The sequence below is a fragment of the Amphibalanus amphitrite genome, unplaced genomic scaffold, assembly GCF_019059575.1.
Source record: "Amphibalanus amphitrite isolate SeventyFive unplaced genomic scaffold, NRLGWU_Aamphi_draft 000738F_arrow, whole genome shotgun sequence".
NCBI lineage: Eukaryota > Metazoa > Arthropoda > Thecostraca > Balanomorpha > Balanidae > Amphibalanus > Amphibalanus amphitrite.
This window is the reverse complement of record NW_024882232.1, coordinates 63,243-87,328: the sequence shown is the minus strand read 5'-3', so window position 1 is coordinate 87,328 and position 24,086 is coordinate 63,243. Positions and strand designations below refer to the sequence as shown.

General features: G+C 55.4%; 2 protein-coding genes across 14 annotated transcripts in view; one reads left to right on the top strand and one right to left on the bottom strand.

Annotated features, from left to right (window-relative positions):
- The first annotated feature begins 42 nt into the window (after window positions 1-42).
- On the top strand, window positions 43-6,765 carry LOC122365409. The gene is made up of 4 exons (XM_043336615.1): window positions 43-188; window positions 3,495-3,534; window positions 6,282-6,393; window positions 6,600-6,765. Exons 1-4 carry the CDS (start codon window positions 138-140, stop codon window positions 6,715-6,717), a joined length of 321 nt encoding a protein of 106 aa, XP_043192550.1. The 5' UTR covers window positions 43-137; the 3' UTR covers window positions 6,718-6,765.
- Window positions 6,766-15,519: 8,754 nt separating this feature from the next.
- Window positions 15,520-24,086, bottom strand: part of LOC122365404 — a 36,875-nt gene continuing 28,308 nt past the window's right edge. For all 13 annotated transcript variants that reach the window (XM_043336594.1, XM_043336595.1, XM_043336590.1 and 10 more), the window contains 6 exons: window positions 20,737-20,845; window positions 20,032-20,291; window positions 19,536-19,788; window positions 18,892-19,203; window positions 18,054-18,244; window positions 15,520-17,317 (listed from right to left, as the gene is read on the bottom strand). In XM_043336594.1, the coding sequence (XP_043192529.1) occupies window positions 17,208-17,317; window positions 18,054-18,244; window positions 18,892-19,203; window positions 19,536-19,788; window positions 20,032-20,291; window positions 20,737-20,845 (1,235 nt within the window). In that variant the 3' untranslated portion in view covers window positions 15,520-17,207. The remainder of the gene's footprint in view (window positions 17,318-18,053; window positions 18,245-18,891; window positions 19,204-19,535; window positions 19,789-20,031; window positions 20,292-20,736; window positions 20,846-24,086) is intronic.

Sequence of the window (24,086 nt, the reverse complement as noted above, 5' to 3'; positions counted from 1 at the left end):
GCGCTGCTGGCCGGCGGCTATTACCGGCGGGGCGAGGGGTGAGCTGAGGAGAAGGACGGCCCGGTCGTGTGGCGGGTCAGAGCCGACCGAGCGCCCCTGCCGATCACACCTGCCCTCTGCCAACCAGCCAGCCAGCCATGAGGACCCAGACACTGCTGGTCGCCGCCGTCCTGCTGGCCGCCTGCCAGGTAACCCGCGCTGGTACCTCGGGTGATGTATTTACTGACAGTGCAGGGTGGTAGGGCGGGTCTACCCGCAGTGATTACTCGGGCCTCGATTGTGTGGAACGCTTCGAATGAAAGTCAGTCAGTCACGCCTTATAACATGTAGAGATAAGAAGCCAGAAATGTTAGTAGTTTTGTGTTGCTAATTTCATATTCAAATTTTATTTGACCTTTCAATTGTTCTATCTTGCAAGTTGCTTTTATTTTACGATGTTTTCGAGGCCCGTGTGGCTCAGATTTGTCGCGTAAGGAACCACTGGCAGGCGCCCTTCACGGTTTCATTCTTATCTGGAGCCAGCGAAGACGGACGGCGCATATATGTCACCGTTCTATAGAAGGAGCGGACGGCTGCTTTATGCCGCCGTCTGTCGCAGTTGGTGATAAATTGCCGACTGAAAAACTTTGGGCCATATTTTCGTTGTTTGATTCCTTATGGAGCCATGTATTACCGGCTGAAAAGCTCACTGTAAGAATCAATCGCTTGCTTTTTGCAGAATTAAAATTCAAGCGTTATGGATTTCAGGCGCATAAAATTGAGGAGGTATGAATTGGTTTAAGTCGATAGCTAGTTATTTATTGCTCATTTGTTGTTTGTATGACGCCATATGCGGCAAGGCTGCTTGATAAATGCTGGCCTCTAGATATTTGAATAGGCGTGATGCGTCATCAACCGCTATATATTTTGGAAATGATCAGCAGACAAACTGTCGAACTGGGTGTCATTTGAGCAAAATGAAATCGGCGTTTAGCGCAGCTAGGAGCTTTTTCCAATCGTATACGGGCGAAAAATTTTGTGGTACCATGACTTCTCTGTTTGGCCCTCTAGGGGCAATGAACCAGCGCGCGGCCGCTGCGCAGCCAAGACGTCCGTCGCGGTCACGTGACTTAGGCTAGGGGACGCGCGCCCGCGATAACGTTGTGTCCCATTTCTGCCTGGTCTGTCTGGCGACACACGCGTTGGCGCTCCGCTCTTACCACCAACTGGCGTTACAAGGTACGCATATATCTTTCGCACACAGTTGCCGTTCGGCTTCCCGGTTTTTATATGTGCTCGATTTGGTGGTGATCAATTTAGAGCGGTGTGCTGTGCATGTGTTGTTGTGTTATACTGATGAGTGGTGTTTCCGGGCAATGCTCATCATGCGAGCTAGGGCCGGGCTAGCGTCCCCATCACGCCAGCTTTGTGTGAGACAGTGTTTTCGAGGCTGCAAGTGGTTCCTGTCGGCAATCTTGGAGATGATGTGTCGCCTCTAGGCTTCGTAATGTAGGTATGCCTTGGTCCTCCATACCGGGTAGAGGTGCAAGGTTTCCTTAATACGTTGCCGGCTGGCCGGTAATTTTACATTACGCCAATAGCGATATGGTGGTGGTTCTTCCTGCCGGCAGCTTGCCGGTCATGTGCATGGGTTATATTTGGATACAAGTAATACTTCTTGTTGTAAATTGTCCTACAAACAGCATAAACGAGATATTTGTTCATCACGCTGGTAATATGCCGGCATTGGTGGTTGAACTGTGGTGTTGTGCCGGTGATCCTTGTGCTGGCCGTGGTGTGGAACGGTGCCGGTTGTGGCTTTTGGAGGAAAGTTAGCATCTCTAATACCGGGCTCCGGCTGCGTTTGTGCACTGGGAGACGAGCAGCAGCGTGGACTTTGTCTCGGCCGATCCGGCCGGCCCAGTCGCCGCGCCGCGGGTGTCATGTGTCTAGCCGCGCCGGCACGTCCTCCGCTGCTCGCCCGCCCGGCCAGGGTGTCATGTGTCAACAACTCAGTTCCGGCCGGCCGTCGGCGGCGGCTTCGGCTTTGGGTTGGCACACCTCTGTTCCCGGCCGTCGGCGGCGGCTTCGGCTTTGGGTTTGAGGTTTTCCTCACCGTCGTGCCACGGAATCGCGGTTGGAGTTGGAATCAGTGCCTCGATAGTCTAGCGGTTAGAACACCCGGCTTTCACGCGTGGGTACCGAGTTAGCATCTCGGGGAGGCAGGAATTGTTTGGCTGGAGTCGGTAGTTTTGGGCGGAGTGGGCTCGGCAACGAAATCGGAGTCGATTGTTGTTCCCCAATTGGATTAGAGCTGGAAGCGACGCATTTATATAGTTATATGGATTAAATATGCATATACATATTTTTTCGAACCTGGGTCGGAGTCGTAAACACTGGATCGGCTCGGCAGCACTGAATGAGTTTTTTTTATACGCTTCGTAATATGTAAACGTCTGCCCAGTGGTGTGGGCCCCTGTGTTCAGTCTGTGGTGGCCTCTTGGCCTGTCGTGGCGCCGGGCCGCTGTGCCCTGGATGTGTTGGCCTCTTGGTCAGTTTTGGCGCCGGGCCGCTGTGCCCAGAATGTGTTGGCCTCTTGGTCAGTTTTGGCGCCGGGCCGCTGTGCCCAGAATGTGTTGGCCTCTTGGTCAGTTTTGGCGCCGGGCCGCTGTGCCCAGAATGTGTTGGCCTCTTGGTCAGTTTTGGCGCCGGGCCGCTGTGCCCAGAATGTGTTGGCTTCTTGGTCAGTTTTGGCGCCGGGTCGCTGTGCCCAGCGGTGTGGGTCCCTGTGCTCAGTATGTGTTGGTCTCTTGGCCAGTTTTGGCGCCGGGTTGCTGTGTCCAGTGATATTGACCCCACTTTCGCACCGTCTTTGCTAGCGCGTAGGAGCATTGGAAAATCGGCGTTTAGCGCAGCTAGGAGCTTTTTCCAATCGTATACGAGCGAAAAAATTTGTGGTACCATGACTTCTCTGTTTGGCCCTCTAGGGGCAATGAACCAGCGCGCGGCCGCTGCGCAGCCAAGACGTCCGTCGCGGTCACGTGACTTAGGCTAGGGGACGCGCGCCCGCGATAACGTTGTGTCCCATTTCTGCCTGGTCTGTCTGGCGACACACGCGTTGCCGTCCGCCTCCCCGCCGCCGCCATGTCATGTTATTCGCTTGTCGCGTGTTATACCTCATCGGGCTGTCACCTCACCCAAAGACGCTGTTTTCGTGAGAATATAGCCCCGAATCACTTTCGCACCGTCTTTGCTAGCGCGTAGGAGCATTGGAAAATAACTCCAAAGGGATTTCAGAAATGAGACATCAGCCATCGAGCGCTAAGACGCATTATTTTCAGGCTGATCTGGAGCACTAACTATAAAATGATTCGGTGTGATTCTGGTAAATATGAAATAATCATTGCACTCAACGTCGCAACTTGGCATTTATCGGTTATATTTAATGATAATTTTCAATGCCATGATAATGTTTTGTTATGAATGGGCTGTTATGATGAACACTTTTTTTGCAGGTGATATCTGCTATTGAAAAATGCGGCCCTGAAGTGAACAGTAAGTGATAACTAATTAACTTGAAAATAATTATATATTATCATGTTGACTATCAATTATCAAACCCTATAGGTATGCTAGCTTTTGAACGCATTGCTTATTTTTGCTTTTGGTGAATATGTTAAAGGTAGTGTGCCACCTTCAAATGATTTCCCATTTTATTTTTCCTAGGATAAGAAGCTTCTGTTTTTACCTAATATCGCAAAAAAAAAATCAAAAATGGGCCTAAAATAGTGCTTTTTTCGCCTAAAAGTTTATCGGTTATTCGATATGTATAACAACTGTAGTGGGCTGACCTGCAAACAGGCGTCGGCAACAATCACGAATGCGGCGCACATGTGACAATAAGCAAAGGTCATTATAGAGTTACGACGTACGGGAATGAGTTATCAGCTGTCTAATCGTAGACAACACAATGTCGAATTTAAACTGTAAGCCTGTATTGGTATTGTTTCTTTAATTTGGCTGTCGAACATTAGTTTATGGTTTGAAATATTATTTTATGTAAAATAATTGATATGAAACAGCCGTCTCTAAAGTTATGACCCCATCTCACCACATGAAAGTGGCAGAAATGACAATGATCAGCTGACGCATTTTTCTTGGCCGAAGTCAGAGCGCGCGGCCCGACGCACCACCACCGCACCACAAAGTATGAGCAGAAGCCGCGCCCAAAGCCAGGGCCCCGGTAACGTGAGGTAGCCGAGTCGGGACAGCGTGCGCTGACCCAAGCCGGGGCCGCGGCTTTGGGCGCGGTCTACCGCATCCCCGCGGGCAGCCCCGGGCTATCACATGACACCGGGAGGACGCGCGGCCCCGGCTTGGGTCAGCGCACGCTGCCCCGACTCGGCTACCTCACGTTACCGGGGCCCTGGCTTTGGGAGTGGTCTACCGCACCACCTAACAGGCGTGTTCGAAACCGCAGGAGATGATGATGAACGGGTTTATCGAAACTTGATTGGATGAGCCTATCGGTAATAGCGATTTCAGTGTGTGCATTTATTGTTCATAGTGGTGTGAAATGTGGTTGGGGTACGACCGACATCTCGTCGGGGCGAATTTCGCACTGGGGTACTCAAAATTTGAAGAATTTAAGACGTTTCCATGAGTTTTGAAGGTATGGATAAGTTCTAAAAATCCGGTTCTCGTTATTTGGGCCATTAACTCCATACGGTCCAGGAAAGCTGGCACACTACCTTTAACCCACGAGCCGCTGGGGGGGGCATAAAGTTGCCCCCCCTTTACGTTTTGTGAAATATCTCCCAAACCTGATGAGCTACGAACGTGAAACTTGGCATAGCTTCAAATGAATACCTAGGCAATGTTTGAGGAAAGTTTGGTGGTTGTAGCACCTAAGATGACGTCACAGTGACGTCATAAAGTTTTGTCGTTTTCCGACATGGACCGTTTCTGATGACGCTGAGCATGAAACTCGACTGTAAATGAACTAGACAGCACCTGCTGTCATCCTAAAACATCTTACTACACTTCCATCTAGTTTCTGACCAATAATCGGCCCTTTATATTCGGTTCCATATATGTGATGTATCGTGAGGAATATGAGAGTCGCAAATCTATAATTTCACTTATGACGTCACTGTGACGTCATTTCAAATGGGATCGACACCAAAGTTGGACACAACCTCGGCTAGGTATTCAGGAAGATGTGTGCAAAGTTTCGCTTCTCTATCTCTTCGCGTTGCGACGATATCGTCGCAGAAGTAAAGGGGGGGCAACTTTATGCCCCCCCCCCCCCCAGCGGCCGGCGGGTGGCGCGGAGGCCCAGCGGCCGCCGGGTTAAGTGCCAGTTTCCACTCAATTTGTGATTCATCATTTCTATCGTGTCGCTGGGCAGTCACCTCGTTCCGCCCGTATCCGGCTATCTCTGTGGCCTCAGCTGTTTTGCTTTCCGTCCATCTCCCGCGTCTCGTCCTCTCTCTCTCTCTCTCTCTCTCTCTCTCTCTCCTCTCTCTCTCTCTCTCTCTCTCTCTCTTCTCTCTCTCCTCTCTCTCTCCTCTCTCTCTCTCTCTTCTCTCTCTCTCTCTCTCTCTCTCTCTCTCTCTCTCTCTCTCTCTCTCTCTCTCTCTCTCTCTCTCTCTCTCTCTCTCTCTCTCTCTCTCTCTCTCTCTCTCTCTCTCTCTCTCTCTCTCTCTCTCTCTCTCTCTCTCTCTCTCTCTCTCCCTCCCTCACCCTCTCTCCGTCCCGTCTCGGTAATCCCCCTGTGACGGTTAATCCCAGCGAAGCGTACACTATCTGACGCCTCCCGATTGCCGAGCACACGGGTCGTTCTCCCGACGGCAACAGGGTGCGAACGGCTGGTAACGGGTGGCCAATGATCGGACAGTCATCCATCGCTCCTCCCTTTCCTCTCTCGTATTCCTGCTCATCCTGCTCTCGCCTGTCATGACACTTCTTCCTCTTTTCCAAAAATTTACTTTGGCTGCGATAGCGGTTCAGAATCAAGCATGTGTGCTACATCTGGCTGGATCAATCGATATATGCAACCTGACCCGATACACCAGTGACCTGCCCCAGTCTGATCATTTTGTTCGTCATTGGAAATGGATTATGCTATGTCGTGATTGACATAGCATAATCCATATGTTATCCATAGCATAATCCATAGCATAATTGAATGACTGTCGTGATTGTCCAGTGTCCACTGGTCGGCGCCGGCGCCCTGACCCGCCGTGACCCGTCGTCCCCCGCCCTGACCCGCCGTGACCCGTCGTCCCCCGCCCCGTCAGACGGCAGTCACACCTGGAGCCAGGGCTCGGAGGCAGAGTGGGCCCAGCAGGGAGAGTTCAATGACCTCAACAAGGGCAAACCCGAGTGGATCACCAACCAAGTGGAGGTCTAGTAAGTGCAGCTGTGTTTATAAGTAGCGTGAATCGGTGTATTTCATTAATCTGCGTCACAACATATTCAGCTAAGTGTCCGGCTGATGTCCTATTCAGACAAATATATTAGCATATGTGGCCATTTCTCCTGCCATTTTACAGTAGCCTTATCGGTGAGATGCCGTGTAGTTCGTGTCTAAAGCCCACCCGCGCCGCGTTTTTCAGCTGTTTCGGCTGCATGATCGACATCAGCCGGGCCGGCGTGGCCACCATCCAGAACTCTAACTGCCGCTGCATCCGGAAGCGCAAGCTGTTCCAGGCCGTCAACGCCTGGTACAAATGAGAGACTGGGAGAACTGGTGATATAGCGTGAATACAGCTCCAGTTTGTTCCCGGTGTTTGTGAGACGACTGGGGTGGGTGGTGGGGAGGTGTACGGGGTTTGGACGGGGTCTGTGTTTGCCACACTCACACACTGGACTGGGAGGGTCGTCCGGCCTGGCTGGGACCGTCGGAGGTCGCCGGCCGGCCGCTGCAACTGCAGGCTGCAGCGTCCTCTATACGTGTGGGGTCACTGCTCGTCCAGGCAGCGTTGTGGGGACGCCTGGCTCGCAGCGCTGGTCTCTCGGCGCTGCCCAGTGCTTACTCGACTACTGGGTGACCCGACCAGCATGGTGACTGAACGATCACCGATATAAGCTGAACTGACTTATATGAACACTAAACATACACAATTATACACAATTTCCCAGCTTTGTCCATCGGTTTTTTTATTTAGACGACACGTGAGTAGCTCGTGTAGCTTTCATTGCAAGAAGCGCCTCGATTGTTATTTGCCTGATATAGTTTCAGGCGAACAAAAAAAAAAAAGAAATGAAAAAACGAACAGGCAAAAATTTCGTAGCAACACAGATAGCCTGCCGTAGTAAACGGCACGATCATGCGCTTCGGCATCTCAATCAATAAACCATAACAATATGATTACCAGAGTAACCTGCACTGGGGTCTGAATACGTAGAGGACACAACTTATCAGATGTTGCTCTCTGACCCAGCTGCAGGGTGGATGTAAGGAGACGACAAAAACGTAGTCGAAGTGGAACGTCTCAGAAGCTGTGCGAGTGTGCGACACTTAGAATTGGACGCTACATGATGAAATACAAGTGAAAGGCAAAGTTTGTTAGCTATCAATCAATGACATGGCCTTGTAGGCAAAGTCAAAAGTGGTTAACTGTAAGAGCAGGGCGTAAGTGCCGAATAAAGCAATGGATATTTTCCCATTCTCAACGTTAACACTGACTCAATACAGCTGCATCCGTCATATAGCGAGCAAACCTCTGTGTGAAATGTGAATGCTTTTGGCGTTACATGTTTGGTCGGGTGCATGAGTGACCGATCCCTTGAGCCATATCATAATAAGAGTTGTCCGTGACGCACATACAATGAAAACCCCAAACAAGACACGGTGCGGACAAATGGCGTCCATCAGGACATGCCTTTCATAATTCTCGCTGTGTGTACGAACATGGCCCCCTCTTTCTCGACCTTCCGCTGAGTGTAGAGCATCCAGAGCGCGAAGACGACTCGCTCGAGGACGAGGACGGCGATGGAGCCGACCAGACCTCCGAGCACGATGGCGAACACGTACTTGAGGTTGTCGGTGCCGAGTTGGATGTTCTTGAGGCGCACCCGGTCCAGCGGACAGAGGATGTCGCGCTCGGCGCGCGGCGTCCAGTGCGTCATCTGGCGGCTGACCAGGCCGCTGTCGACCAGGCGCGGCAGCAGGTAGTTGAAGAGCCGCAGGTAGGGGAAGCCGCGCCGGCACGGCAGCGAGTACCGGTGCCGCGTCAGCGCGCCGTCCCACATGCACACCGGACAGCCGTCCGGCTCGGCCAGCTTGTCATTGGTGCAGTTGTACTTGTGGTTGGCGAACGTGGCCGTCAGCATGATGAGGTTCTTGCCGTCCATCGGGCCGTCCGGGGTCAGCTGGCTGGACGACAGCCGGCCGCCGAACACGGGGTCCATGACGGCCTGGCGCACCGCCTCGCTCATGCCTTGTGTGGAGACCCGCCAGCCGTGGTCGAGCGCCTGGCGCAGGCTGTTGAAGGGCATCTGCGGCCGCTCCACGGTCATCTTGGCCAGCAGGTTGCCCGAGTAGCAGGCGAACACGAACAGCGAGAGCAGGTAGAGCGCCGTGATGGCCAGCCGGTACGAGTGGGCGGCGTCGGAGCGGACGGTGGCGCCCTGCTGGCAGCTCACGCCCAGCACGATCAGCGCCCAGAACGACGGGTCGGCCGCGTCCGACGGCTGTCCGAGCGGCCGGCGCAGGCGCAGCTGGCAGCCGGCGATCAGAGACAGCACCAGCACGGCCACCGCCTGGGTGGCCAGCAGCGCCCACCAGACGGCCGGCTGCAGCGGCACCGTCACGGCGAACTCGCTCAGCGGACGGATGTGCTTCGTGCTCAGCACGGCGCCCGAGAGCTCCACCATGACCGGGTGCGAGAAGTCGACGCGCCGGCCGCGGTACGGGCTGTAGAGCAGCCGGCCGGCCAGCAGGTCGCCCTCGCCGCGGTAGAGCAGCTCCACGGCCCTGTCGAACACGCTGCTGTTGGCCGTGGCGCGTACGGACCGCAGCGAGTAGCTGAACCCGAGCGCGTCCTGCAGCAGCAGCACGATGGAGCCCACCAGGCCGCCCGTGATGGTGCCGTTGCGCTGCTGCACGTGCAGCTGGTGAACGAGCGACGGGCTGTCGCGGGCGGCGTCCCCGGCGTCCAGGTAGAGCAGTCGCAGGTGGACGCCCTCCATGGGGCGGCGGCCCTTCTGCGCGCCGCTGCCGCCGGCGGGGCCCGGCACCGGCACCAGCCGGCCGCCCTCACACTGCAGGCGCGCTCCGCTGGCTTCATAGTACCGCCGGCCGCTGTAGAACCGCACCGCGTCCCGCTCTCGCACCATGTAGTGGTGGCGCGGCGCGAACCCGTCCAGCAGGTGGGCGCCCGGGCCGTCCAGGGCCACCAGCAGCCAGGCGAGCGACTGGTCGGCGCGCACCCGCGCCCTCAGCCGGCTCAGCTGCGGCGAGTCGGCGGCCGGCGCGAACCAGATGACCTGCGAGGGCAGCCGGCCGGCGCGGTCCCGGCGCGGCGGCACCGGCGGCGCGCCGCGCTGCACGCGCGCGAAGACGAGCCGCGCGGACAGCAGCTGCAGCAGGCGCGCCGGCTCCGCCGCTGAGGACAGCCGGCGCCGAGCGAGACCTGCGTTAGTGAACGGGGAGCGGAGCGGAGTCTCTTCCTACTGCGATTTGCACACTGTTATCAGCGGTTTGATCGTTATGACACGTATTGATTGGGGGTCTTGGCGCGTCTATCGTGCCGTCTATTTGGTGAACGACCTGTTACTGCTATCAGTCTGATGCATCTAAAGCGCTCCAGACACGGTAATCGAATCGGACATAAAACGTTGTTCCTTTGTCGCAGGATATTTGCTTTGCGGAGCAGCGAGCCTAAATGCCCCGGTCTCTGCGGCTGTTACGGACCCAGCCTTTCATCAACGAAGCTACCGCGTGTAGTGCGCGTGCATATTGCAAACGAGCATAAGCATTTTCTTTAGTGAATCAATAAGTGCTGGTGCTCCCATTGACCTATAATATGTACTTATTATAGGTCAATGGGTGCTCCCTTATACCGCAATGTAGTTATATAGGGGAGAGTTCCCAAATTGCGCCAAGTCTCCTAACTGCGCCCGCGTCATTAGGTATCTGCGAAACCAATTTATCGATTGATGTTTAGCATACAATTTATTAATCACAATCATCAACTCTATATTTTTTGGTCTACCGCCACCAGCGTAAGGTCTTAACCCCCGCCGGCACAGGCCATTTTGTGTCCTTCGACGGCACAAGGGGGGGGATACGACCCCCCCCCCCGCGTTTGGCCCCTGATCGAGCTAGAGCTTCGCAGAAAAAACGAGCGTGTTGACCGTCACGAGAGGAAGCCGATGATACCCAATTTTAAGGTCCTAGGTCATCGGGTGACCTTCCAGGTCAGGTCAATGACCCGAAAATCGAAAAAATCGGGACCTGTTAGAAAGTCGTAAAGTGTGGCTGCTATGTGGTTTTGCGGGGTGCTGATCACGAATATCGTGTTAGTTTTGATCAAAGATGATGTCTTTAAGCATTTAGACCAGGTCGGGTCAGGTCAGGTCAGGTCAACCGGTACGGGTTGTGACGGGTATTCGTAATAGGTACGTGTCAACCGCCTCTGACAGCTTCGTAACATGTTACGAAGGCACCAAAACTACTTGTAAATGTTCAAATGGTTGCTAAATTCGAATTCAGCTCCAAAAACTAGCCTAGAAACATGTAAAACTCGAAAAAGTGAACCGAGGTCACCCGAGGTCACCAAAGGTCAATGACCTGACGTGACCTTCAGGCAGGGGTGTCGATTTTTCAAAATGGTTGGGGGTGCTCAACCCCTGCACCGGGTGAAAGATTGCAGCTTTGCCATGGGGCACAACCGCACATACAAGGCATGGTTGGGTATCTTCATAAGGTACCTACTGATAACCCGCGAGTTGCTGGGGGGGGGGGGGGCGTTAAACGCCCCCACTTTTTTCGCCGGGCATAGCATAAAAACGGCGCCTGTAAATTTGGGTACCTGTAGGGAATCGATTGAAGTTTATTGTGACAAAGTTTCAAAAAAATCGGTCGGAAAATTTTTGAAATATCGAGGTTTTAGTGACGTCATGATTTCTGAGTTTTCGACCAAAAACGGCATATGTTCAAAAAATCATATAAAATCACAGAATAGACATACAGACATGTCGTAAACGCTATTAGACTGCCAATACCATGAACAATCAAATGGCTATCTTCGATTATTGATTATCGTTCCGCATTTTCCAAAATCTTGAACTGAATCTTGGCAATTTCTCGTTACTACTTACCGACCATGATACATGCCTTTCTTAAATTGAACTTTTTGAGCCAAACACGTACACATATGATATAATGAACGTCACCATCGTGTTGTACGCCCCAAATTACCCATAAAACATGTGTCACAGGCTGCGAATATCAGTTTTGATTTTCGGGGATATGTGCCTACCTGGTTGACCTGACCTTGACCCTGACCTATGCTTGACTGACCCCTACATGGAGCTGACACTCTTGTAGGCCTTATATGATGGATTGTGCACCGTTTTGACAGAGTTTATGATGAGAGGCGCCCATTGCGAAGTCCTGAAGTCCATGCTACTGAAAGCCCAATTTAAGGTATTTGACCTGACCTTGACCCGACCTGTGACCTCAAAATTCAACTTTAAAGTACTCATCTGAAGCGTCTCGTCGCGTTCTTTCGTTTGCCGCCTCGTGCGTTTCGCTGCGCCTATTGGTTCTCGAGTTATCAGCTGGGGGCGTTTAACGCCCCCCCCCCCCCCAGCAAACGGTGGGTGGCGAAATACCCCAGCAACTGCCGGGATAATTCCGGGATTTCCACTAATATTCCCCAAAGGTTGAACGTTCTTCAGCATCATTCTGCTCGTCCTGGTAGGTACTTGGCTACCTTATTACATAAATATGTCTCCGAAAAAAGTCGTACATTTGCCGGCAGCTGGTTGCAGCCCCGGCACCTCGGTAATAAGGCGACAGTAACCGATGACGGCGATTAGCACCGGTGCAGCAGCCCCTGCGGTCCGCAGGAGTGGATATTGCGCGGAGGGAACGGTAGCTACGAAGCTCTGGCGGTAATCAGACGATCACAATAATCTCTGATTATGACAGGTGATCGCATTTCGATATTTATGGGTTTACGACTTTCCAGTCAGTGGCGTAGCCAGGTGGGCCCGTGAGGCACATGCCCCTCCCCCCCCCCATCAGGTTCAGGGGTCCCTCGGGTTATTCGGGCCTGAGGGGCCCTGCGGCGCCAATTGGCCGCTGAAGGTCCACGTTGGCCATATTTGGACTAAGTAGGGCCCCACAGGGCTCGTAAGAACACCTCATGGGCCCACAAGTACCAACATTAAGATCTCCATAAGGGCCCCAAGCCAGCCTCTGAGGCCCACTTGCCGGCCTCTGGGGGTCCTAACCGGCCTATAGGGGGCCAGCTCTAGGAGCTGCACACCCGCCTGTAATGGCCCCACACCCATTTCTCTGAGGGCCCCTATAACGGCGACTGTGAGGGCCCTCACCGGCGCCCCTGAGCGCCACACCGGCGTCTCTAAGGGCCACACACCCCTAACTCTGAGGCCCTACACCAATGGCTTTAAAAACCCTACATGGGCGGTTCTGAGGGCCCTTGTCAGTTACCAGCGACCCTGACGATCCCACACAGGTGACTCGGAGGATCCAAGCGGCGTCTGAGCGCACCATACCAGTCTCTGAGAACCCCACAAGGCTCTTGAAGGTACCGGTGACCTCTTAATATCTTCTTGTCGGCCTATGAAGGGTCTGTTCCGTAACAGCAGTTCTGAGGGCCCCACGCGCGCCTGTGATGGCCCTAAACCAGTGTCTCTGAGAGCCCCCACAACGGCGCCTGTGAGGGCCGTCACCGGCGACTGTGAACCCTCCACACCGGCGGCTCCGAGGGCCCCACATTGCCATATCTAAGGGCCCCACACTAGTGCCTCTTAAGGCCCTATATCGGCGGCTCTGGGGGCCCAACATCGTAGCTTAGCTTCTAAAGGCCCACAAGTGCGCATGTGACGGCCACCCACTGGTGACATTTGAAGGCCCCACACCGGCTACTCTGAGGGCCCCATCGGCGCTGAGTCCGTGCCGGTCTCTAAAGACGACCCCACAGGGTTTCTTAAGGTACCACCGGCCTCTGATGGCCCTTTGTCGGCCTCTGAGGGCCCGTCGCCGGTCTCTGGAGCCCCCTGCCGGCTTGTAAAGGGTACGCTCCAGCAGCTCTAAGGGTCCGACATCCGTGTACGACGGACCCACACCAGTGTCTTTGCTACTTACCGTTTTTTTCGCCCTTCTTCTTAAAACTAACTTTTCTTTTCTTTACATCTTTATTTCATGCATTGCAAGTTGTGTAATTGTTTTAGTTTTAGTAGTGAAAGACTGCAGAACCAATTATTTTCTTCAGCAGAGTTAGTGGGAGTTATTGAGGGACAAAATCATTGGGGGTGCTAACTGGAACATTCGGGGGTGCCCGGAAAACCATTGGGGGTGCTCATTTGAGCATTGGGGGTGCTGCAGCACCCCCAAAGGTATACAAATCAACACCCATGCCTTCAGGTGACCTTGACCACCACCCTAATGTATGGGAGCAACATCAAATCACATGTTTGAACGTTTGAAACCACGAAAAACTTGCAAACGCGCGGCTAGAACGAGCCGACATATGCTGAATCGCGATTCCGGCCAAACATGGTCTCGGAAAAGAGGTCACAGGTAAAAGGTCATTTGGGTCAGGGTTATGAAATTTTCAGGGTAGGTATAAAATTGATCAATGCGAGGGTACTGAAAGTTTCGTCGTGATCGGCCGCTTTTTACGCGAGTTATTCGCGAAAAACCTTAGGGAGGGGGGTTGCATCAACCCCCCCCCCCCCTGTGCCGGCGAGCGGGCGGCCAGAGCCTAAATTGTGAACAAGCAAAAATGCCGATAATTTTTACTTTGACCTGACCTGTGACGTCATCGGTGACCTCGAGGCCAATGAAAATAGGTTTCGCTCGACAGTTTTCCAGGGCTATCAGACGCCGTTTGAATTTTGGCGATCGGCCTAGTAGTTTCGCAGATAGGAGGGGGGCTTTGGAGAGCCCCCCCCCCCACCCCCCAGTCACTCGCGTTATGGAAAATACCCCAGTCATGCGTGGGTTAACCCGCGCACCGACGGGAGTCCGCGACTACTTACCGAACCGACGGGGGGGGGGGGTTGACCGCCCCCCATCTGAGATCTCGAGAACTAAGCAAGATAGCGACAAGCGGTAAACGGCATGGGGCACGCTGACAAGGTCTACAATTTTTACTGAGGTCATTTTCAGGTATGTCAAATATGACGTCACAGGGGTCAAAAAAGTCAAAATGGCGGCGCTAGAAATGAAGAGTTTTTCTCGAATAACTTTCGAAGTAGCCGAGCGGAACAAACTAATGGCACCACCATGATCCTCTCGTCAATCCGTACCTATCAACTCATATATAGGGTGATCAAAAAATTGGAACCCCTAACTTAAAATGTCTATAAGTCCGAAAGTATTCACTTTATTGACAAATTGCAAACGCCGCTACAGACTGATTATATCGTGGGGTACTGCGGGATATTAGCGCCTCAGTTACCGTGGACGGCCGGGTCTACGTAGACGTCCACGGTGCGCCGGCCCTTGTGCTCCAGGTAGCTGGCCAGGCAGTCCAGCTGGTCGCCGGAGCCGTCCGCGGCCGGCAGCTGGCCGGCGGCTGCTGCTGCGGCAGCTGCCAGCACCAGCAGCGGCAGCGGCCGGCCGCCGGCCATGACCGCGGCCGTCCGCTGACTGACCGGCCGTGCGGCGCTCCAATTGATCCCGGATGGAGGGGCGGCCGACGGTGACACGGTCCGGCGGCGGTCCGGCCCCGGTCAGCGGACAGGCGCCCCGCGGACAGCGCAAACGGACACACTGGCGCCGCATTCAGCGCACTCATTATCAAATGACGGGTGAGCGCCGCACCTTCCCACGGCAGCCGTCCGGCCCATCGCCTTCGCCCCCGATGTTAGCCGAGTCGATTTGCCCAGAGCGGCGTCGAATACACTAAGATGTGACGCCTATGACGTCTGAACAGACTGTGTACCGCACACACTCACACTCAATGGTCCGGGTGCTGCGAACATTATTAATAAACAGGACAAATGACAATGGCCAGACATGTCAGAACTGATATTCTGAAATGGTTGAACATCAGTTCTTCGAACAGTTCAGAGCCAATTCTTACGTACACGTATTCTATTCTGCTCATGGACGATGTAGCAACAGGCAATGGCGTTCGACTGTCATTAAACGGGCTGATACATCTATATCTGTAAAAAAAAACTGATAAAGCAACTTAGTTTTCGGTATTCCTTTCGTCCCTCTCGTACTTAGCAATCAGGTAACGTGACCCATGCCAATGAAGGTGCTTTAGACGGCAAAGTGACCAACTTATCCGCTCGCGCCCACAGCCGGCGAGTAAAAACAACACATGAGCAGTGAAATATGTATTTCATCTGAGTGGCAGCAGCATACTGGTCAACATTTTGGCTAAACGATGAACTAGTTGACTTGTGGCATTACCTTTTGCAAATAATTTAGCCGTGGATAAGTAACGCAGAACCATATAACAGCAAAAGTCCTACTAGTGTTGCACATCATTGACAAATACTGGTGAAGTGTAGTTAAATCCAGCAGACCAAAAACACTATTAACAGTAGGTATGTACGTTGCATAGACTGTGCTTCTTTTCTGAAATCGGCGAGCGTGGCGTTTCGAGTAAGCCTGAAGCAGCCAGACCTATGTTAACTGCTTCTTCACTGACTAGTTATCACACTCGGAACTTGGCGGCAGCGCACGGCTGGTATCCCCTCCACACATAGCGCACAGTCCCCCACACACAGAACAGTTCCGCACATGGCACACAGTCCTATACCCACGACCGAACACTGAGCCGCCGTTGAGACCTGCCCCGGGGAGCCAGACGTAGCGGAAAGAAGTGAAGGTTATGCATGTCCGTGCAAGGACGACATTGGTGCATTTCGGTCTTCACAGATGAAACGTTATCAGCTCAGCGTTTTCACGGCCTCTAGCTGAGCCTGGTGTGTGGTGAGGGAAGAGCGAAGGGCGATCTTACAGCATGGAACAGCGGGGGGCGGGGCTGAGTATCCCGGCATTATGGAACTGTCGGCGCACGTCTGCGCCTCGGGTGACTGGGGGCTGAGAGGGAGGACGGACGACAGACAGGGGACTGGCAGTGACACGGCGGGTAGGATACGAGCGGCGGGACACACCGCTGCTCCGCTGTCCGACACCGTCAGAGCTGACAGAAGAATCAGACGGACAGACAGTGGAAGATAACGTGAGCTGACAGACTGACAGACTCTGCGAGCCGACCGACTGTGACAGACAACCAGCGAGCCGACAGACTGTGACAAGACTCTGCGAGCCGACAGACTTTGACAGACGAACACGGTGACAGATTTACCAAGTCGACACCGTAGGTATAGAAAGCCCGTACAGCAAAGAGCTAGCCGCCTGGCGTCCTGTATTTAAAACGAGAGAATGACTAGGTCGAAAGTAGTGCAACAGTTTTTTCATATGAGATATAAACAAAAATATCAACTTTCGATCGCTGAAAGAAAACCTGTTTGTTATCATATTCATATACGATCTGAATATCTAACAAGGACGCATTCCCATTTCACTGAGAACTGCTGTGCACGAAATGGTATAACCACTCGCCAATATAGCATTTGATTTACTCCACACGACTTCGATAGGTTTCTCTTTGCTACACCACACTGCGAAGACCTAGCTGCATAACGGGGCATTCTGAGCTGCGCGTCCCACTGGCGCCGCGCACGGTAAACGGTACACCGTATCGGTACTCACGACTGCCGGCCGAGAACGGACACACGCGTCACTCACTCGACCCGAGAACGAACGCACGCGTCACTCCTCGTTCAAGCGATCGCTCTGTGCGTCTCACTGGCACACGCGCACTCCCACATGTTAGCTCACAAATACAAAATGCATAAGCTTGCATCGCAACGAACACAGGTTTTAAATAATACAATACAAAACGCACAAACAGTAATTGCAGAGTCCCCAGCTGGGTGGGTGGGGGCCCGAGCGGACCGGGGTGGGGTGGGGTGTTGTGGGGCGCGCCCGGTCGCCCTCACGTGCCCTTCGGCGGGTCCATGGCACAGATGACCGCCTTCATGAAACTGGCGGCGGCCAGGGAGGCGTACGGCTGCCACTCGCGGCCCCGCGTGCCGTCCTTGTAGTCTGCGGTACGGAGAGCAACGGCGGGTCAGCTCAGAGACCACGGGTGACAGCGAGGGCAGATCAAGTGGCAGCGAGGTCAGGTCAGGTCACACTCATAGGCCACGGTCAAGTAAGGTCAGCTAGGGATCGATGTGATACACCATCTGCCGTGTAAAGGCGAAAATAATTACGTCGGGTCAGAGGTCATTACCGAAGGCCAGAGGTCACTCTGAGGAAATCGGTTTTGCCTTTGTACGGCAGCCATGTAGAAACTGCCAAAAATGTTCGATGGGTCTAGAAAATACACTGAGCTTTCAAAAGCATGTCATACATTGTATTAAAGGTGGACATCCGAACAATATGGAATGCGGCCTGAATGCCTTAGTCTTTTAGTTGTCTCTGACAATGACGTATGAACGTCAAGTAGCATAGTAAATATTACTTCAATATGAAATACCGCGCCAATCCATTACAAACTCTGGCATGTCCATGGCAGGCGTGTGCTCTATCGAGCATGAAGCTAATCACAAAAACGACAACGTTACGTCCGCGCTCTTTTCAGCTTGAACGCCAGAGGATTGTCAATACGAACTCAATTGATGCCGGAATGAAGTCGATGTGCCCTAACATTGTGTGCACACAATTCGTTGTCGTCGGGCCATTCAGTGAGTCGGGGACCCGGCGGGGCCCTGAGCGCTGGCCAGAGTCCCCAGCTGCGAGCCACTGAGCTGCCGGACAGCTACGTCACTGAACTGACCGGCTATGCCGCGGATGAAGATGTAGTTGTCCTTGCGGTTGCCGTAGATGCTCTCCACGACCGAATCGAACTCGGCGTCGTAGGCCAGGATGCCGACCTGGCTGGAGAACTCCTGGCGCATCTGTTCGTGGCCCACCACCTGGCGACCCGAGGCCACCGGCCCCAGGTGAATCATCGGCCGGCCCCGCTCCCTGTAACGGACAGGGCCACCCTGTCAGTACTCACACTACACAGGGGGACAGGGATGCCACCGGTCCCAGGTGGATCATCGGTCGGCCCCGCTCCCTGTGACAGGCAGGACAGTGCCGTCAGTACACACACTACACAGGGGTATATACAGGGAGGGTACACAGGGAACCGGGAGGCCATCGGACCCAAATGGCTCACGGGCCGGTCCCGCTCCCTGCGTCACAAGGTTCCACGCCAATGTCGATCTCCAGCGCCCGCTCTCGTCCCAGTAGGTTCCACGGTTTCATTACATCCCACCGCAGATCCGCTGAGATTGAATGTGCAGTCGGTCTCCCTTGCTCGTTCTATTACCTGAGGTTGGTGCCGCAGTCGGCCGGCGCCGGGTGCGCGGTGGTACAGTCGGTCCCTCCCTCATCTGAGGTTGGTGGTACAGTTGGTCCCTCCCCTTACCTGAGCTTGGTGGTACAGTCGGTCCCTCCCCTCACCTGAGGTTGGTGTTACAGTCGGTCCCTCTCACCTGATGTTGTTTGTACAATCTGCCGGCGCCGGGTGCGCGGTGGTACAGTCAGTCCCCCTCACCTGAGGTTGGTGGTGAAGTCGGTCCCTCCCCTCACCTGAGGTTGGTGGTACAGTCGGTCCCTCCCCTCACCTGAGGTTGGTGGTACAGTCGGCCGGCGCCGGGTGCGCCACCTCGATGACGTCCTTGTCTCCGATGGCCATGTAGAGTTTGTCGGTGTCGTCGGGCGGCCGCTGGAAGGCGGCGTCCTGTTCCAGCAGCCGCTGCTGGCCGTCCGACATGTACTTGAGCCAGGGCGCCGCGTCCGGGTGCTCCTCGCCCTGCTGTCGCAGCAGCTCGGCAATGTTCTGCAGGTCCAGCTGCGGCGGACCCCACGACTTGGTCTCGAACTCGTACGCGCCGGCGTCCAGTTCACTGGCCCTCTCGCAGTGCAGGTAAATAAACCTGGTGGAGGAAGAACATAACGTTACGCTTCACTGGACGACGGACGGTGTCTAACGGCACACTGTGCCGCTGGCAGATCTACATTTCACTAGGGTGCGTGTCGATTTATAATTGTTAGGACTGTGTGGCTTATAGTGACTTCATGATGTGGACTGTGTCGTTCAGGGTATGTTGTGTAGTCCAAAGGGACCTGATGCGCCATCTACGCGCCACACATGACTCCAGCTCTATCGCCGCGCCACCTCGCCAACCAGTCTCCATCCTTCTACCACCACCACGGGACCCAGCCCTGGCATCATCCACCTCCCGTCGCTCCCCCCGCTCCTCCTCACCTCTGTCCGGGCGTGGGCGCCGCCACCACCACGTCCCCGAGCCGCACGTGTTTGCTGTAGTCGGTGTAGTGCGGCACGCCGCCGCCGACCCCCACCAGGAACACGTACTCGACGCCCTGGAAGCAGCCGAGCAGTCGCGTGGTGCTGCTGCCGGCGGCTATCACGGCGCCACGCGTGTGACCCACCGTCGGCAGCTTGGTGGAGACCACCCGGTGCGCGCCGATGTTACCCAGCGTGTACACGTTCGACTCGCCTGGACGGGAGAGCGAGGGCAGAGTCAGAGGTGGGAGGGGAGCACAGCACTGAAGGTAAGGCAGCTCTAGAATCGTTGACAAGTCAACACCTGAAAATCAACTTGTGTTGAGACAACGCATCAAACACAATCAGCCAGCGCTTAGAGCCGGCCGGCAGAGAGAAAGGATTCTGCAGTCTCTCCTGGGTGACGAGTGACAGACGGATCTCCAATGTCCCTTTCCCTCCCTCCCCTGCCGCTCACCGACGGTGGTGAACCGGACGAACGTCTCCTTGTTGACAATCATGGCGTCGACGGCGAGCTTCTCGCAGTAGTTGGCCGTGATGATGGCAATGGTGGGCTGCTGGGCGCTCACCACGGTCGGCATCTGTTTCACCACAGTCACCGCCGTGTCGTTCTCCTGGACACGCGTGTAGCCGCCCGACTCGAGCGGGCGCACCGAGCCGCGCTCCGTCAGCGCGGCCAGGTGCAGCTGCACCTCCTCCTCGGCACGGTACGTCTGTCTGTGGGGTAGGACGCGGGCTGTTAGTGCTAAATACACATAGGAAAGGAGTCTCGGACAATATCGGAGGGATTCTTATGCGATAGGGTACAGATATGTTGGATAAATGTCGTATTGTTTGGACATTATATTGGCCTGATTATTTCCTAGCTATATCACTGAGCATCACCGAATTCCTTTTGGATGTCGAGCGTTAACTGTGGGCCTTTCCAGCAGGTGCATGGAGCCACTCCGCGCAATGAAATATAGCAGGCTTGGACTGTCTGAACAAACGACACCTTTGTCAACACTCAGAACTTCATATTTCAGTACTGAATTATTCATTCAAGGGTTCAAGTTACTTCATCGGAGCCCGTCGCCCCATAAGTGTTCGGCTCAGGTTGGACATAGACTGCTGAACCTAACCTCACGGTCGGGAGGCATTACTTGGCGTCTCTCGTACTTACTTGGCCATCTGCTGTACGGTGACGGGGTTGGGGTAGGACTGTTCGATGATCTCCAGCACTTTGGCCTCGGTGAGTTCCACCTCGCCGTTGGCGTGCCCCTCCGGCGATACTGTAACACAGCCGTGCACATTTCAGCGAGGAGCAGCGGACAAAGGGACGGCATATTTAGAGGCTGCACCAAGAGATCAACCAGCATGGGCTTATTTATGTACTGGAAAACGCTTTTAGGTCCAAGAAGATAACTTCCTAAATTGCAGAAAAAAGCATATGTGAGACACATTAAATATCTGGACACGTCATGCACAGTTGCATCATGACCAAAAGTGCTATGTCATGTAAGTTATCACAAACGACGTCTGCCGCTCTCTGTCTGGTCATATCACAGACCGAGCGAGCGGAGAGACACCACGGTGGGGCGATCAAACCAGCCGCCACCCGTCCACCGCCATACACAGACACACACCCCGTCAGCTGACAGGCACACTCATTCCGCCGGCCGTGCACCAAACAGCGCCGTCCCGGGCACAAGGCGCCTCCCGAGCGGCCCATACGTGCCATACGAGCGCGTCACAGTAGGTCAGTTGCCGTTGTAAGGGACGGTGTCACACAGTTTGTCATTCAGTCGACATTGAGGAGGAAGGACATTTCAGCAGCCGGAGTCGAGAGGAGTCATACATCTGAGTCGCATTGAGGTTTCATCAGTGGGAGTCATTCCCCGAATCCCCTTCTTCCACCATCACCACCGTTGACCACCACTCGAGTAGACTAAACAGGCGCACGCGGCCAAATAAACAAAACGATAACACGCCGACCACCTCTGTGAAACTCAAAACGGCAGCATTGCATGGCACACTGCATTGCATCTGCTGAACTCAGCTCGTAGATCCAGCTGCTCTGAAGTACCGACACCAAACCGCATTCTCGACTCGCTCCTCTTGCAGTGGGCACATCACTCATGACTGCCTCATCAGGCGGCTGTCTTGCAGAGTCCCGTCACCCTCCGGTCCCTCGCCGCTCGCCGCCGGCCGTACAGTATCACGCCGCCCGTCACCCACCGTTGTACAGTCTGGCGCTGAGGCTGTGCGGCAGTAGGAACAGCAGCTGCTCCAGGATGTCCTCCTCCAGCTGCAGCAGCCGCTCCCGGCGCGCCACCGTCTCCAGCGAGTCGGTCAGCACCGTCTCCACGGCCAGCGTGCGGCGCGCCGGCGGCCCGGTCGGCTCGGCCGCCGCCGCGCCCGCCCCCGCCGCCCGGGTCAGCCGCTGGCGGCGCCGGTAGTTGCGGTACAGCTCGCGGTACAGCTGGGCGCGCGCCGCCTCCCGGAAGTGCAGCCTGCCGGTGCCGGCGGCCGGCAGGGAGCGGGCTCGCTGCAGCGCCGGCGGCGCTCGCTGCGGAGGCTCCGGGCTGCCCCGGCCAGCCGACAGGCAGCCGGTGGTGCGCGGAGCCCGCCGGCGGCCGGCCGGGCGCGGCAGTGTCTGGCAGTCACGGGACGGCGGCCAATCGGTCGGAGGCCGCCCGAGGTCGTCCCCGGCTCCCGAGGAGGCCGTGCGCCGCCGCCGGGCCGCCGACTGGCCGCCGGGCTCCGAGAGACGGTCCCTGTAGCGGCGCTCCGGGGAGCCCCGCTCCTGCCGGGCCGCCGACTGGCCGCCGGGGTCGGACAGCCGGTCCCGGTAGCGGCGCTCCGGGGAGCGTCCCTCCGGCCGGGTCACCGACTCTGAGCTGCGCGTCAGGGACGACTCGGAGGTGGCCGACTGGCGGTGACGGGCCAGCGCGCCGCCGCCGGCCGCGTCCCGTCTGCCCGGGACCCCGGGGACGTTCCTTATCTGCGCCCCCTCGCCACCGGACCAGGCCTCCCGCCTGTCTCTGTCACCAGGCCTGGAGACGGGTGAGCTCGGCTCTCTGTGGTGTTCGCTGACGTGCCTCCGTCGCTCGTGGAATGTGTCCGTTTTCCACTGTCTGGAAGATACATCATCCTGCCACTGCTGTGGCAAAACTGACTCCCGTAACTGAATAGCTTCATCTCGCCTGTGGCGACTTTTCACAGTTTCTGTCCTGAGATTTCCTTCCGACACATCTCTCCTCTGTGGCTTCTGGGGCGTTTCTCGTACCTCTCTGTCGGTTAAGACCCTGTCCTGATGTCTCCCAGTCGACCCATTTGCGCTGCGTGGGACCACGAGCTTTCCGGCTGCTGCGATTGGCATATCTTGCCGCTGTGACTTCTGAAAAGTCTTACTTTCTTTACCATCATTAAGCGCTTGTTTCTTCCGGATTTCCATGTCAATCTCTTGCTTCGGTTTATATTGAACAACTTTTGAGTGTTCTTGTTCTGCTTCATTTTGTTTCTGATTGTCCTCGTGGGAACCCTGCTTCGAATTCGCATCTTTCTCTGGTTTCCCTTTACCGTTGTGAGCCGGCGGGTGCCCATTCACCTGCCCATTGGACACTGTCACTGTAGCGCTCGCGATCATCTCTCTCAGCTCGATCGACCTGGACCTCCGCCGGCGCCGCTCCGCGCGCTCCTCGTCCGCCGACCGTTCCGCCGGGGAGCGGCGCCGCCTCCGCTCCCTCCGCTCCGCACTGTCCGCCCGGTCCTCAGTCGAGGACCGTCTTCGCCGCCGCTCCGCCCGCTCCACGCTGTCCCTCGAACCTTCCCGTACCTCCACCGGGGACTTGAGCAGTGTCGTCACTTCTTCCCCCTTGGTCTCCACTCTCTCTTTTTGTTCCTTGCTGTCAGTACGGTCCTTCTGCTGCGAGTCATCAGCTGGCACCATTTTGCCCGTGTCGGCCGGCTGACTGTTCTCCACTGAAGGCTGCTCTGTCGATAATACCGGGGAGCTGACTGAGCGGGAGTCGGTCCTGCAGGGAGAGCCTGAAGGGGACTGAGCCAGGTCCGCCTCGAACTGCCTCCGCGTGCGCGGCGAGAGGTCAGCGGAGCGCAGCAGAAACCGAATCTTCTGCTCCCGTTTGGTCTTCCTCCCCGCGTCGCCAATGTTTGATGAAGAGCCGTGGGCTGCTTCCGGAGCCGCCGGAAGGGACTGCTGAGAAAGGTACTGCTGTTTGACTTCCGGCGAAAGGTTGGAGTGTTTCAGCATGGACAGGATCTTCCTCTGGCGTTTGGCGTGCCTCTCGGGACTGCCCGTGATTGCTGGGGAGGACCCGTCGCCCTCGGCAGCACCAGCGAGCGAGGGGTGTGACAGGTACTGACGTTTAACCTCCTCCGGTAGGTCGGCAGATTTCATCATTGAACGGATCTTCCGCTCCCGCTTAGTGTGACGTTCCAAACTGTTGATTTGTGGCGATGGGTGAGTATGCTCATCAGCAGCCGACGGCAGAGAGTGCTGAGACAGGTACT

Coding starts and splice junctions, on each gene's coding strand:
- LOC122365409 (XM_043336615.1), top strand. CDS start 138: ATGAGGACCCAGACACTGCTGGTCGCCGCCGTCCTGCTGGCCGCCTGC. Junction 3,535..6,281: donor ATGCGGCCCTGAAGTGAACA/GTAAGTGATAAC, acceptor CCGCCCCGTCAG/ACGGCAGTCACACCTGGAGC. Junction 6,394..6,599: donor ACCAACCAAGTGGAGGTCTA/GTAAGTGCAGCT, acceptor CGCGTTTTTCAG/CTGTTTCGGCTGCATGATCG.